General features: G+C 40.3%; 2 protein-coding genes across 2 annotated transcripts; both read right to left on the minus strand.

Moving 5' to 3' along the window:
- Window positions 1-1,965: 1,965 nt before the first annotated feature.
- On the minus strand, window positions 1,966-4,004 carry nkx2.1 (NK2 homeobox 1; the record flags this gene model as incomplete). The annotated part of the gene is made up of 2 exons (XM_080536004.1): window positions 1,966-2,642; window positions 3,638-4,004. The coding sequence occupies 2 exons, from the start codon at window positions 4,002-4,004 to the stop codon at window positions 1,966-1,968; spliced, it is 1,044 nt and encodes a 347-aa protein (XP_080392130.1).
- Window positions 4,005-10,094: 6,090 nt separating this feature from the next.
- Window positions 10,095-11,116, minus strand: nkx2.9 (NK2 transcription factor related, locus 9; the record flags this gene model as incomplete). Its single annotated transcript, XM_080550373.1, has 2 exons — window positions 10,095-10,660; window positions 10,969-11,116. The coding sequence occupies 2 exons, from the start codon at window positions 11,114-11,116 to the stop codon at window positions 10,095-10,097; spliced, it is 714 nt and encodes a 237-aa protein (XP_080406499.1).
- Window positions 11,117-17,222: the final 6,106 nt, after the last annotated feature.

Here is a 17,222-nt window from a genome sequence, read left to right on the forward strand (position 1 = left end):
ATTTAAATGGCAGTCTTATATAAAACGTATTTTGATAAAGACAGATTTGAAGATGTCGGTATAGCCAAGAGTAGACTATACTATTGCCTATAGTCAGGCGAGAGCTTTGAGTCAAAATGTGGAAGTATGACTTGGTTATTGTCGTGGCAGAGACAAACATATCAAAATTACGAAAAAGGAGTTTAAGGCTACAACTAGAAAGGTAATATAGCATGACGCCTTCTCGATCACTGCAGGTGATATAGATTACCAAAGAGATCTCACAGTGATGTTATCCTCTCACGCCCTGGCCCTTGCCCGATAACAATAATCTCTCACACAATTAATTTGGAATGAGCAATTTATTTTCTGGAGTAGTTCAAAACCTTCTCATATCAATTACGAAGGAAAAAATCGCTTTGCATTTCCATTTTCGCTTTCCATTGCATATAAATGACACTTTTACGCGCATGACATGCATTCACGCAGTCAAAATAGTATTAAAGATTGAGATCTCCATCCCATAGATAAATTGGCCTACATTATACTGGAACTGCAGGACGCGGTGTGTCTGTCGGCTTCTGTGTGATTCAGGTCGCTGACTGGGACAAAAAATAATTTGCGTTTTGTCTAGCAGTTGTATAGCCTACATTAAAATCATATATTAAAAAGCAAAACTTTGTGTAGACTTTAGATCCGTATGTAACTTATCAATGTGTAAACAATGAATTCTTATTTTCATTATATGTTCCTTTCAATTCACTAACTGATTATTGATAAACGTACCTCTGATAAGCGCGGAGAATTTGTCTTGCGAAGTTATTTGAGAAGAATAGTTGTTTGGTCAGGGATTTGATGGATAAGCGTCCTTTGAGCAGCGTTTGTTTGATCTCCAGTGTTAAAAGAGTGGAGACCTCACCTTACTGACTCACCCTCACCAAAAAGAGAAATAGACGAGCGGGCACCGGCCTATACGCAAAGAGACGCCAAACGCACACAAAGGCCGAGTTTACTCTGTGATCCCCAGATAGCATGTAGCTACACAATTAGCCACGAACCATAAACCACATCAACCCTGGCGTTGCTCGCAATTTTTTGTGAGAAAGCAAATTCTTTTTTTCTCTCATCTTAAACATTTAGTGTCATCTTTAAGATATTGGCCTAAACTATTCTCCGCATTTTGAAGGCTATAGGCCATTGGCTGCGGTGATAATAATAATAATCATCATCATCATCATCATCATCAGAATACAAGCCGAATAACAACAGGAATAATAGTTAGCCTATTCAATCTATTCTAAATTATTAGAGGGTCTCTCCTTAGCCCTTACTTCTCTTTAAAAAAAACATACACTCAATTTCAATAAAGGGATCTGAATTTAATTTCCATAATTTATTAATAGGATTGTTTGGCTGTATTTCAGTCAAATATCTATATAAGTTACATGTAAATAAAACGTACAAATACCGATGTAACTCAACACAACAAACCATCAATAGCGATAAAAACTTTTACTAGCCTACAGATTGCTAAAAACTATATAGTCAATTCAAACCTTTTACAGAAATATACAAGCTACGTCTTACATTAAATTCTATTATAAACCAGAGCCATCTGTGAAAAAGTTGAAAAGCATCCCACAGAGTCCCCCGTTTCTAGTGGGACTGTCATCGTGTCTTTATCCCAACTGACGCACAGACAGGAGTATGACATCTGATGATGCAGGCTATGTTCTCAGTATCATTTACATAAATAATTCCACCTTCCGAGTGAGGTTTGAACTCGCATATCCTGATAATAAACTTCCGTCTCGATAACCCTCTTGCTAACACCAGCACATCCAACAGTCTTTCCAAAAGAGTCAATTACATTTTCAGAAAAGCGGCAACCAATGCACATGGTGTTATTCAAATTCACACAAAGTGTTTTTGTTGACTTACAGCTGCAAAAGTCGTAACAACCGTATGTTTTTTTTATTCTTGTTGTCACCATGTCCTGCCATATAACAGAGCCGAACACTGCAAGGCTGTTCCGTACTCTGCACTCGACGGGTTCAGGTGAGAAAGGCCGGCCACCTGGCTCTGGAGAGAAGGCGGGCTGCCGGCGGAGTGCTGCACTAAATCTGGAGAGTGACCTGCGCTGCCCACCTGCTGGGTTTGATGTTGCCCCAGGGCCGAACTGTTATTGGACAGAATCATTACATTGCCGCCTTGCTGGTGATGGGTCTGCCCTGAAGGGGTTGGTGTGTGGGTACTGCCTTGGCATGGCTTCCCGTCTTTCACCAACACTGGCACGGCCACTCGCCGGGGGGACTGCTGCTGTTGCTGACAGGAGCCACTCTCCTGCTGCATATGCTGCTGGGACACTTTGTCTTTAGCTTGTCTCTTCATTTTGTACCGGTGATTTTGAAACCAAATCTTGACTTGGGTAGGAGTGAGGTGGATCATACTCGCCAGGTGCTCTCTTTCCGGCGCAGAAAGATATTTCTGCTGTTTGAATCGTCGCTCGAGCTCGTAGACCTGAGCTTGAGAGAACAACACTCGCCTCTTCCTTCTTGGGGTGCTCGATAGCGGGCCCATGCCTTTTCCAACATCCGCTAGGGAACCGAGACTTCCCATGCTGCCCATATTCATTCCCGAGGAAGAGCCCATGAAGCGTGAGACTGAAAGCAGAAAAAGGTCAATGAATTGACGATGATGATGATGATGATGATGATGACGATGACAATAATAATGACCACAACCACAGTAATAATTACAATAATTATAATAATAGTCTAATCATCATAATCAGAATAATATCAGCAACCATTTGACTTGAAGATTAATATTATGAACCAGTTATGGTTCTAAACTGTAAGTTTAACCAATACGTTTAAGATACAATCTTTAGGCCTAATTCTAAAAACAATTACTTGTCAGCCCCGCCACACAATGCTGAGGGTTGGGATGGCAAAAAGTCTTACTCTCAAATTGAGGACTGACATCAACATGGAAGTTTAAACACATTTTGAAGCTGTACAGTGTTTGTTTACATTCATGTTGTTCGTAAACATTGGAGTAAAACAGCTTCATATTTTGGGTTATAATGGGTAAAACAGGTGTATTAAATCTCATGAGGCAACGAAATAATATTCTTCAATAATCAATTGATCATGTATTTAAATATTAAAAACGGCTTCACAAATTACGGATTGTGGCTTGATGCGAAATATCAGGTTTTTATTTGATAACGTTTCCCTTGGTTTCTGATAAATTACTGCCTTAAAACATAATAGTATTAGTCTAACGGCCTAAAGTACCATTGAACTAGCAGGTGAGTGATGCCATCCATTGTTTCCACTTAAAGTCAACAGGTGTATTTTGATATTTTGAGAGACCTTTTTTGTCACATCTAGCCTACATTTTGGGAAGTAAACAGCAAAATGATCAAGGGTAAAGACTGTTTTAGAAACATATTCCTATTGGTAACGACTGTTAAACAACAAATGTTATAAAACGGCAATAAAGTTACAGAACATTGTGGCTAGGCTTATAAATAGCCTGAACACCTGAAGCAATGTCATTATCAATTTTCATTTCGTTGCACCTGTGATGATGGGCTACTAAAAGCTGCTCACATGCCCGCATTAATTTCACAAGTGCCCATGGTACTTACTTGTAGAGAAACGTGGATCTGGATTGGCTCCGTACCAGCCGGGGGCCGTGGCGCTGCCCCTCATGCCGTCCTGGTAGGGGGGAAGGTCGCTCATGTTGCCCAGGTTGCCGTTACAGTAGCCCCCCATCGCGCTGTGGGATAGCTGAGACACCCCTGCCGCAGTCATGTGGTAAGCCGCGGACATTGTTCCATTATGGCCCATGTGGTGTTGCTGCATCGCCGCCTGAGAGACCTGCGGCTGACGGTATGATGTAAGAGGTGCCCCCAAGTTGTTATTCTCCATACTTACTTTCTTGTAGCTCTCCTCAAGAGGACTCAAGATATCGGAAACAGAAAAAGGAGTCGTATGCTTAGGGCTCATCGACATTGTTCTGAGGCTGGAGAGGGAGAAATTAGAAGGCAAGGCAATCTCTCCTTCTGTTTTTTTTTGTTGGTCAAAGCCCCTCTGTTCCTGTTGTCTCAACGTCGATCCTGCTAGATGAACACGTAGGCTACGAGAGCGCCTGAAGTCCGCCTTAATTGGATTGAGTGGGAGCTCGGTACTGGCTTTCGTTTGTTTTAGCTGGGTGCCAGGTTTAAGGCTACCATCAGAGGCGGGGCATCAGCAACTAGGGCAACAATACAAAGCAGCTCTATCCTCCTTGCACCCAAGCATAATTTAACTTACGTGTTGGCAGGCTACATGAGCTCCCCTCCCACCAACTCATAACCAAAGTCCGAACATATATGTGTATTATTTGTAGTGGAACTGAAGTGTAGGACCTAATCTATATAGCAGTAGTTGTCCGTTATTGTCATGTTGTCGTGGATAAACATACAGCAGTGACCAAGTGGTTTTCAGTACAACCACAATACACTTTATTAACTGTAGTGATGTTTACGAGGACCTCTTGATGAAAGGAGGCCGAGACGGACTTGAGAGTTGGAGAACCACTCCGTTCCTGAAAGCTTCAGTTGAACTACTGACTTTTAATGGCCATAAGAGGCTTCTGGTGATTGCAGGCGTGTTTGCATTATGCCATCGTACTCACACATGCAAAAGTGCACTTGCGACCAGGGAGGAAAATTGACGGATAAGTAAATAAATACACATCAGTGTGTTAAGTGGCTGCGTAAATGATTAATCTCTTTTCTATTGATATCATTGGACGCAGGCAGCGTGTCGCCAAAATTCAGATGCACTCGTCACAGAAACCCATAAGAAATTAAATGTGCTCAGGGAAAAGGGATCTCAGGTAAAGTCAACGGCGCTCAAGTAGGCTACTACCCTTCTGCAGCACCACGCCAGGTAGCCCTCAGTCGCATCTCGCCCTTATGCTCAAGAAGCCCTAATGGTCTCACTCAATCATGCGTAATTTCTACGTAAAGGTAAAAAAGCGTTTTTGTTTTCCTCCTCACCTTTCAATGAAAAATTACACTACAGGCCACGGTCCTGACTTAGCATAATTCGAATTTCCGTGAGCCTATGTCAAAGGGGTCTTTTTCTCTAATAACAACATCATTTTAGGGGGAAAAGATTACATGTTTTTCTGTTATCTGGTTAATTGAAGCATCAATGTTTTGTGTTTTGTTGTTATACCAATACAGGCTGTGGTGTTAGTTGTGTAGTAGCATGGTACAATAGCAACCACGATATAATAATACAAACATAATCAATAATAATAATAATAATATTATATATGGTAATTGGTCAATCATATTAATCTGTCGTGTTTTGTTATTGTTATTATTCCATCACCATTCTTGTTGTTATTGTTCTAACTATAGTGCTTCCATTATTATTACTATTTTTTAAATTATTATTATTATTATTAATAATAATAATAATAATAATAATAATAACCATCATCATCATCATCATACATTATACTATTACTCGTCGGCCTAATCGTATTAATAGAGCAGCAGCCAGGCTTACTATGAGGCCTTAGGCTATACCATCACCACCACCACCACTGCTTCTTACAGTTTACATTATTAAATACTGCAATCGTTTCATTAGAATCACCAACAGTTTTCGTAACTAAACAGGCGTAATATATTAAAGTAAGACTATATGAAACGGATAAATAAACTGTTGAGGAAATTCATTGGTAGTCTTTGTGGTTGTTTTATAGGCCTGCAACATTTCAACAAGTTTCACAAGTGTGAAGTCAGATATCATTGACATGACAGGCCTATAGTCGTAAACTAACTTTTGAGATATTCATATATTAAACTAGTTGTCTGCAATTTAAAAGGTTTTGTCCTACCTGTATGCAGTCTTAATAGTAGATGATATTATATTAGGAATCAAACCTATCATAGATATACACTAGTCCTGCTTTATGCATGACAGCGTCTTCTGGTGGCGACGATACGAAATGGTCTTTTACGCATATAGGCATAGAGCATAAAATAGTCACATAAAAAATATGGAAATGTACACATGGCTATAGGCCTGCGTGGGGCACTTGAGCCGTGCTGTTGAATAGCGTAGCTAAATATCACAAAGTAGCATATGCATTATATCCATGTCTCTGGAGCCGTCAGAATGTTATACTTACCAGATTTGTTTGGTGCGTAATGAGGGAATCTATATTAACTCAATGTAGCCATTTTTGTCAATAGATAAATCATTTCATAGGCCAGTATGGGGTACTAGTATAAGTGTCCTCTGATGTGTATGCAATGAAGCCTTTTAAAAATCAACAATGTGTTGTGGCATTTTTACAGTGCATTGCACACTTGGTAACGTTTGTTTGGGGCTCCTAAATATGGTGGTGCTATACGTTTAGCTCTCTCGGTCTGTGTGTACGCTGGATAGAATCCATGGCATCCAAGAAACTATACATGATGTGCTCTATTCCATATCCTTGGAATTCATAGGATAGCAATTTTTGCGGAGACAATATAATCTCATATCTGTTCGTATTCTCAATAAATAATTTCTCGACAACATGCGCACCATAATTCAGTGCGCGACATACATGCAATTATAGGCAATTTGAATTATAACGTGTTTCCTCTAGCGTACATGCCTTCCTTAATTACAGAATTTCAAAAGGCATTCTTAATTATCTAAATCAGGACCTCTTTTCTGAACTGGAACACGGCTATTATGGCCAATTAACGTTAATTAGTCCAAATGCTCCTGCTAATTCCTCAGAATAATGAGGAGACTTTGAAGTGGCGCGTGAAGGGGACACCGAGCCTTTGTTCCGGGTTCAAATTGTCAAACGATCGTGGGGAATCATACTACTGAAAACAACTTTCGGGAAATATATGATGTATAGCTACATTTAATGAATCACCAAATATTTAGAATTGGAGGTTTAACCTTACAACCTTAATTTCTTTACATATTTTACATTTATGATGACCCCAATCCAATTAGTTATAGCCTATTGAGAATGAAATAGGCTAGTCTAGGCCTAATATAACATATAAAACGTTTGTTTCTATGCTTTCTACACCGGAATTAAACAATGAGCCTTATTCTGTAATGAATGAATTGTGATCTCAACAAACGGGGTTGTTGATTTAGAAAACCAATAGTATTGTGTTATCCTGACATCTAGCGGTGATATAGCAGACCAACATCAACAAAACTCGAATGCGCATGCGCACGTCGGCGGGCATCCCCACGCTGGCAATCCATCTCCTCCAAGATGGGGTCAGCGATGCAAACCAATAGGCTACAAGTTCACGCAAGGATGACACAGGTCCATCGTATAGCAAATTCTTTGAACTGAGCTCCAGTGTGACAGCCATAATACAACAGGCATGTGAAGGCAAGGGATTAATATTTTATAGAATTTCCCTTTTTATAATATGTTGCACTTAATGGTTAGTCTAGGAAATGCTAATGAACTCTAATTCGTTATGAAGACCGTATCTCAGTTCCAGTTCCAGCATTAGCACACTTGATTTAACTAATAAACACGATATTGATTATCAATCAGGTGTAATAGTGTTGGGCTCGAAGGAAAGCCTGGCATGACCAGGGTTGGTGACCTATACTGATCAATACACTATGGTCTATTGTATACTTTTGAAATGTGCTGTTGACTTCCTCCAGACTCTTCACCTGTCCTGCTCAGTAACTATTTCAACACGGGGGTGGGTGCCGTCCTTGACTTTCTTCTCTGACTCTGCAGTTCAGGCCTCCTACCTTAAGTGAAAAACAGGTTACCAAAATAGTGGAGGAATTCACATTGTTCGATAAAACAGTGGGTCATTGGCAGGATTTAATACGGCTATTGCTTAAGTCCATATTGGATCTAGATTAATTAATGCAACTGATAGCATGCTTCAAGCTTATATTGAAAATAAATGAGAGTGAAACAATTGAGAATGTTGTGAGAAGACAAAGGTGAGAACACAACTTTTGATATCAACTTGTATCGATATGGACTATGAAATTATAGAATAATTCAGTTTAAGAAAATATACTGATAACAATTTCATGTTAGAAAAGTGTGTATTCCAAAACAACTGACGTTCGTTCGTTATATTGAACGAAATTCAAAATAAAGTTTATACTTTTCAATATTACATTTTCATCTTCAAATGCAAGTCTAACTTCTAAAAAGGCCCAATTCAAGGCTAGTCAGGGGGAGGAAACCTAGGGATGGGGAATATCGAACCCATCCTATTCAGAGTTCTTCCAACCAACTTAAAAAACCAATGGCAACCTCTAAAAGCCCGTCTTTGTCACCCTTAAAACCCACGATACTCTAAAACACCATTGTGGTGTTAAACCTCATAAATTTGTCGCAGGGACTGATTAAACATCACGAGAATTGAAACACTAAGGATTTTGTCTAGGTCCCTTTTGGGGAGAGGACAATGGTCCATTCAAAGGGAGACACACACACACAAAAAGTGTTTAAGGGGAGATGCAGCGAGCGGAGGGCTTTGGCCAGGCCCCTCCATATGTGATACAAGGTGGCCCAAGCAAGAGGGACAAAAGACCAGGTGACAGCGACGATGCGCTACAGGGTCGCAGGACGAGCAAACAACATCATAGTGGCTGTGAAAGCGTGAAGCTTCATCTCACATCCCTCCCAGCCCCCGCGACATATTTCACTTCAATCAAGGGAATGATACAGAGCGACAAGTTCTTCGCCATAGCCAACTTTGCTATGACAACAATTATACATTATACTCATTATACACATTGTGTACACCATTCTATAAATGTTTCAAAGTGTCTAAAACGTTTCCAAATAAAAAGTACGCTTTTCATGGTTGCTTATAGCAAGATAATTAGGCTATACCCGGCAGAAACTGAGACAATAGGCCCATAGCACAAACTAAATTAAATCAAAAGTATTCGATGCAAAGATGCAAGTGCATCGAGACATCACAACGTCTATACATTGTTAATTGCCCCTGCAATTAACTCCATCCCCTGCCATGTTAATATTATAATTATGTATTAAGCCGAATAGGTAACTCCTCTCTGATTTATCGAAAACATAAAATGCATAATTTTTGCGGTAACAGTATTGTATAGTAACTCAGACCAACAGTATCTGGTTTAAGTCCCCATAGAGCATGAATTTGTTTAACTTTTAAGTGTATTGTAGAATACACTGTATTGTGAGAGTTTGGCCAAAGTAACAAAGCTTTTTGTTTAAAGACATAGGAAGTGAGAGAGAGTGAGCTGTTTAGTCGAATGTTTACCCTGTATTGTTATGTTCAGCTAAATCCATTCTTTTTAGAGTGTTGTGTGCTCAGCTGTAGTTTTTTAAAGTAGTTTTAACATTACAGAAGCCTATTTCTTGGTGTGCGTTTACATATCAATACATATTCTAAAGCATTTAGCTATAGCCTTTCTTCTAGAAATAATTATATCATCCCAACTATACCAAGATGCAACTATGTCTGATCATACCTAAATACTGACAGAAGTTCGATGTGTAACCTGGGTCCTTCCATTTGGCGGTGGAAACAAATCGACGATGAGTGCAAAACAGTTTATGATAAACTACATTTATTAATTATTCAAAGCACAAAACATTTACTATAAACAATTGGATTTGCATAACGATTCTATTTCAGCCAAAAGTGAAAACACACATTTCAATAACATCCTGAAGTATAGCCCTATCAATTTGTCCTTGCAGACGTTTGTCAAATACCACAGCTCTAGGTTTGACATTTTAACAAATCGATATGGACATATCGTCGATGGGGACATAGTAAGTAAACACATACAAAACATATCTATCCTATAGGATAAACACTTCATATTGGAGGAGAATTTCATATGCTCATCGCAAAACTCACTAATAGTATCGTTCAAAACAGATAATAAAATACCAAAATAAAATATGTGCAAAATACTTTTCATGCAGTGTGTTTAACATTTTAAGTAGCTCAAAACATTGGTACTGGAATTCAGAGAACATTTCATGCGATTTTAAGTGAACCTGCGCATTGTCCTCTGGTAGGGCTTTAATGTTAATAGTCACTTAAAAGAGCTGAATTGAACTGAATCATTCATAAAGTCTCGCCAAGCAAAGGTGTGTCTGGAGGCTGCCGGGCTGGAAAAGTGCTGGTAGCGGGGAGGCAAAGCAAACGGTGAGGGTTGCTGAAAAGACTGATAACCCAAACTGAAGTGTGTCGCTTGGGATGCGTTCGGTGCCATGTAGCCCCCTTTTTCCGTGTCAATGATACAGGTCTGGTATGGTTTTCCATCCCGAACCAAAATCGGCACAACGACTCTGCGTAGCATTGGAGGTTGGTCAGTGTCCTGTGGCCCCTCTGCTCGCGCTCTCTTCATTTTGTACCTGTGGTTCTGAAACCAGATCTTCACCTGGGTCGGTGTCAAGCCGAGGAGGTGGGCCAGCCGCTCGCGCTCCGGCGCTGACAGGTACCGCTGCTGGCGGAAGCGCCTCTCGAGCTCGAAGCTCTGGGCCTTGGAGAACAGCACCCGGCGCTTCTTCTGCTTCTTCTCGGTATCCTCGGTATCCATGGATGTGTCCTCTGGCTTGGTTGAGTCTGGGGAGGTCTCCAAGCTGCTTTCATCTGAAGCTGTACATTGGAAACAGTAGGTGTAAGTTATAATGAACAGACAAGAACACATCAGGCCTAAATGAAAAATCATCAATACAAGAAATACAAATACTAATTGCAGATTAGACGTATTGTGCAGGAGGGACAATAGACACTACCCCAAAATTCACCCAACCATCACAAATCTTCTCTTTTTTATTTTACATCCTCTTTTAGCCTATATATTAGGCTACATCTTGTAGACATATTTTTATATTAATTTAAACAATATCCTCTTAACAGCTATGTACGCATGCAGACGTCAACGCCAAGTCAGGAGGACTTACAACGACTCCGGTCACTGTCCATCCAGGACGAGTAAGATGAGCTGGAGCAGGAGGGGACCGGAGAGGGCTGAGGGACCGTGTCGGCATCATGCTCAGGCAAATCCAAGATGCTCCTGACGGAAAAACTGAACTTTGTAGAAACAGCCATTGCGTCCGGAAAATCGAATCCCTGTGCGTAAACTATATGCAAATAAAACGTCCAAGGGAGGATGAAGAGAAAAAACGGTGTATCCACTCAAGGAAAAGCGAGGCGCGCGCTGTCAAACACGACCTAGAATACCCGTGTGTACACGGGGCTCAGTGTTTATATAAACAGCACTTCACGCAGCAAACACAGACCGCTTATAAAGAGTCTCCTCTCCTCGGGATGCTAAGTACCTGAATGAGTCGAGTGCTGTTATCCAATGATGGTAGGTGTGAACGCGCAGAAGAATAACCCGTTACTTCAACAATAGCTGAAGGAAACACTCGTCATCATTACAGATTCGTCCCGTATCGTGAAAGTGGGAAACAGATAATGGTAATTGTTGCAGCTGAATCACGTCTTGGGTGGCAAGTGACAACAGAGCCCACCCCGTCACTCCCCCCGCCAAAATAACATGTCGAATATTTGGATACAAAGTGAGCAATTAGTGTGATGGCCTGAGTTGGTTTAGCTAATTTATTTATGGTTGTGCAGCCCACCAATTGCAGGTATTTTGAAAATATTTAAACAGTCTTATGCATGTCCATGAAGATAAAAAAAAGAGATACCAATTGTGTTTTGTTTTTCGACACGTTAAGGGAATATAAGAATGCCTTCATCTTCAAATACTGTATTTTCTGGCGTCATGTTTTTCCCCTCTACATATATGTAAGATATATCTGTAAAATATATAAGAGGAGCAGGCCTCCTAAATTACCATAGGCTAATTTTAACTAATTTAACGATTACGCGCTCTGAGAACCTCAACGCTTCGAGAGACGACTTGTGCTAATTACCAACCAATGGCCATCTCGCCTAGGTGCAGTAGTGACTGATGTGAACTAAAATAATAAGCTAATAGGTTAAATGTATGTGTGTGTGTGTGTGTGTGTGTGTGTGTGTGTGTGTGTGTGTGTGTGTGTGTGTGTGTGTGTGTGTGTGTGTGTGTGTGCGTGCGTGCGTGCGTGTGTGTGTGTGTGTGTGTGTGTGTGTGTGTGTGTGTGTTTTACAGAACAGGCGAGTATATCTTCCATGCAACAATGACATGAGGGGTGTACATGAGGGGTGCCTACATGAGGGGTCCCCTATATTCGATTTCAAGATATTGACACTGAAGAGGCTTGGATATAAGGTGAAACAGGTGCATTAGCAGTTAAAACGCATTTCTTTTTTGTTATCATATTCATTTTCCTGGGGTAAGGGAGAGTGTGTCATAGAAATATCAAATGCATGGCGTAAATCTCGTCTTATTTGAGCTAATGTGTTTGGAGACTGCAAGAGAGTTCTGGCTGATGCTGTCTCTCCTCCCGCACTTCAGTTAGGTGCGTAAGGCAGGTCAGTCGAGCAGCTCCCATACCAGGCTGGCGATAGCCTCCTCTGTGCGTGCCTTGGTGACAGCGCCTGCCCTACCGAGGAGAGTGGACATGCCTCCCCAGTCGTCCTGGGTGGTCGGACGTGAGGGAACACAAATACATGCCAACCAGAGGCGGAGAACAAAGGGAGAAAATGTAGCCCCGCGTCCGAGACCCGTTGGAAGCATTTGTTCCAGTCAAGATTTTGCATTTGTTCAGTCCTGCAATAATACGTGATTGACGCCCCAGTACAATGTCCTTTAACTTCCTAGGATAAATCCGAGCTTGTTCCTTGTTGTCATGGTTTTGAATGGAGCTGAATGGGATCTGGGCCACTATCTACTACTGCTCTAACGTCTACTACCGCCAAGTCTATAGTTCACAACAATATTACATATGTGATTCCAAATGAATCAAAAACCTTTCCGTTTCCACTGTCAAACAAAGTCACTGACCTTTATGAGTTGGCTATATGGCATACAAACATGACAGCCAACACATCTGTCAAATTGTCTTTCTCTTCTTTACGCACGTCAATCAAAATAAATAAAACAGCCTAAAAATAAAATAAAAAGACAACGTTGAAAATCAAATTAACTCTCATGACACTCGAATCGTGAAAAGGTGAAGCACCATGTTTAAAGATAATCCTGATTACAAACATGGAAATAACAATTATTAACGCAACCGATCCACAGTGAAGAGTCTCAAGTAATGGCTATTACAATGTGAACATAAAGGTTGACAAACACAAACAGATTACTGTATGTGTGTAACGTATAGCTCGAGTGGATACGTTTGCAGAGGACTCTTCATTTAAGTGCAAACCTCGTAAGGCAAAGAGAAGTCATGTTTAGAGAGCGGGAACTTTCAGTCAACAATAGCATCATAGCCCCTTAATCTATTAAACACCCACAGGCTTCACCGAGAGAGGGTCCTCTGGAAGGTCCAAGAGCTCTTCACTGCCAAATATTTACTTTGGTTGTTAGTTGTTCCCAGCCTCCTCAACCATGGAGATTTTCTCACTCTGCATTTGGCTTGGCCTTATCGTTGTTATATTAACAAGGCAACATGCATTAAAAGTTCAGAAGTAGGCCTACTATTTCCTATACAAAACGTTTAGCGTGCAGTACCACAGTGAAGCATATTTAAAACATTTGTAAAAATAAATAAATATAAGACTGTAGGATCCACTTGACCTATAGTTGCATTTCAGTATTTAATTATTATCAATTGGAATTGTAATTATTATTAAACATTATCATTGATGACTGCTGCACCATGCATCGCCTGGTATCAGGTGATGTTGACACTTTTAATTAGAGAAATTAGAGAAATACTGTAAGTAAAGACATTACATGTTACATTACATTTAGTTATTACATTTTGCATAGGCCTATACAATCATGTGACCAGGGTGTTAACAAAGGTCTTTTCACATACCTAGGAAAATTAAACAAGCAAAATGTCTGGTGTGTGTGTGTGTGTGTGTGTGTGTGTGTGTGTGTGTGTGTGTGTGTGTGTGTGTGTGTGTGTGTGTGTGTGTGTGCGTGCGTGCGTGCGTGCGTGCGTGCGTGCGTGCGTGCGTGCGTGCGTGTGTGTGTGTGTGTGTGTGCGCGCGCGCGTGTGTGCATGCATGGGTACGTGCATAAGAGTCTGGGTAGACTGACAAACATTTGTGGTGAGTGACAAACATTTTTCACCAGCTGCAGGCTTCACCTATTCTGGAGTCTTTTAATGATATTCTACGTTTGACCTCGTTGGCATTAGGCCTAGAAGCAAATTGAATGATAAGGAAAATGCCAACAATTTGTAAATAATTAAAAGTTTCCACAGCAAATGCATTATTTCTACCACTGAATAGCAGACATATACCGTCTATAGGCTTTATGACAAACATTGATGCAGGCTACACACTGTCGGTGTCCATGGCCATCTAATTGCCATGGACACCTGGTGGCCAGATCCGTATCTGCTTAAACTAAACAAATGTGTAGCATGAGGAAAAACAGGAGGTGTTTAACGGGGAACCGATATGGCTGTATAGGCTAGCCATTTGAGACCATTCTCCCATCTCGCGCCCACTTGGACCCCCACTATGATTCTAGTGATACCATGCTGCCCTCTTGAGGACAAAAGACACTCAGTCCCACATGCAAAAGGCAGCTCTACACAGTTAAACTGAAATTAAATGGTGGAAAACTCCTATGGCAACAGTCTGAATAGGCTGGATTCGAACCGGCTGAACCAAATAGCCTGGATTCAATACCATTCTACAGATTACCAGTGTCAGTCCTAATCATATCCAAACATTTCACTGAATCTGAATAGATAGAGTTATACACTACAGCCTTCGGCCAACGGTCTCTTAACATGTCGGCATCCTGCTTGTCTGGCAGTGGCAAACAAAAGACAATTACATATTTGCATTATAAATAAATAGACAAAAAAAGTTGACTCAAGCCAAAACGTTTGAAATCAACATGTATATCCTAAATGGTACCATGGAAATATTAGGCTTATTTGGCTGAAATTGTATGTACATTTAGGTAAAAAAAATATAGCCAACCATTTAGCCTTGACTGCCAGTCATTGTCTATTGCAGGAGTGGCCAACCCATTCCCCGGAAGAGCTACAGGGGTGCAGAGGGCTTTTATCACACACACGCAACAACATTCTGCACAACCTGCAGATCTCCAATAGAGTTGACCACCACTGTTCTATTGTATCCACTACTGTTCTATTGTGTATGTTAGCCAGCAGATGGCGCCACATTATTGTGGAATAAAATTGATTGCTGTCCGTCTTGAGTTGGTGGCAGTCCCAGTCCATAGATAGGTACCGTACAACTGAATAGAAGGGTTATCTTGTTGCATCCTGATGCGGCTTAAACTACACTTGGGTTTGTTATAATCCTCATTTCAACTATGATCTAGTCCAATAGATTTGTACTCAGAAACAAACTCATAGGCATTGGAAGAATATGGCTATCAAAAAATGAACTCACCAATACCAACTTTATCATATTCGTCACTTTCGAGGATCCTCTCTGTTTTAATATGATGATGATGATGATGATGATGATGATAATAATGATAATGATAATGATAATGATGGTGAGGATGATGATGATAATAATAATAATAATAATAATAATAGGCTTATTTATAGCACCTTTCATACATAAGAATGCAACTCAACACTGAGTGCAAAAGAACTGCAAAAGAACTGAATAAAAACGAAAACAACTAAGACAGCAAAGTGTTTTACAATACAGTGTAAAAGAAAGAAAAAGTAAAATATTACAATTAAAAACATACAAGGAATAACAGTAAATGAGTAAAAGAGTAGCCTATTGAAAACATAATCCAAAATAAATCTGGTCAAGACTAACGTCCACTACCGCCTTTAACAGTTGTTGGTTGTTATCTTGCTCCTATATCCTTAAAGTTGTGCTGGGCTTGGCCCCACGTGGTTTTTAGTCTTCCAGCAGGTGTCCCTGTATTGTGTCCATCTCAAAGCAAACCTGTGAAGAAATAAACTCATCACATGACATTCTGTTACTGGTCATGAAAGATAGCTAATGAAGCCATATATGCCTAATGGGGCAGAACAGGTGAATGGTATTTTCATATTGGACATTGACCTCTTCTTTGCTGTATTGTCCACAGTCATAACTGTTTTTAAGCCGTGATATAGGCGGATAATAACGAATGAAAATGTCATGTCATTCCAAGACTTGTATAAAGAAACACTTAAGAGTGCAAAATAACAGCATCCGCACACTCAAACACAGCTGTGCAAGAAACTTTCGGTCATAGACCTTCTTCGGACATAAAGCAGACAAGAGAATGCAGTGGTTTTAAGGGTTCAAACAACATCACTTGATTTAGCCAATGCACAATAAAGAAAGTCTTTAAAATAACTTTAACATATAGCCCATATGCCATAGAATGTACACAAAACAGACTAATTGCGCAAAATGTTGTGAGACCCTGAGATGATCTTCCTGAGGATATCTGATGGATATATGGCAATCAACCAACAATACTCCTCACTTTGGTTCACATTAATTCGTTTGCACAAACGATCATTAAGCTACAGAAAAGTGTAGTAAATGTAGATCTCTCCGATGTCTTTGACTGGACAAACACCGCTCCAAATTAGACAGGAATGTAATATTTAATGCTAATGAACTCCATATGCCAGACTAACAGATGTCAAAGTGATGGATGCTTAAAGGTGTCGTAAATATTGTTTCTTTTGTCCTTCTCACGTGAAATCCAGCTCTGGCCTCTGAAACACGACTACATAAGTCGTTAACCTGCGTTCGTCCTCATTAAGGGTGCACTAAAGTTACAGGGCCTCTCAACCTTTCAGAAGTGTTAACCTGTAAAGAGCTTTAATGGTGTTAATTCCATTTGGATGACAAAGGTTAGAGTCATCAATGGATACTTTCTGAAGTTCAAGCCATCAGACGTTTGGTAAATCAATACAAAATAGGCCTTAATATAATTTATAAAAATGGACGAGAATGAAAGTGGTTAGAAATCAGTGACACTGATTCAGTGTTAACATTTCCATAATCTTAATAATTCATCCTTACTCCTGAGTAGTGGTGAAATTGAGTTCCTAAAATTGAGTGTTATAGTCTTAATAGCAATTGGGGAGCTCTGTGATTAAGTTAATATCCCCTAGCCACTGCTTAACCAACTCAT

This window comes from Nansenia antarctica (genome assembly GCF_963989245.1).
Source record: "Nansenia antarctica genome assembly, chromosome: 1".
NCBI classification, from domain to species: Eukaryota; Metazoa; Chordata; class Actinopteri; order Argentiniformes; family Microstomatidae; genus Nansenia; species Nansenia antarctica.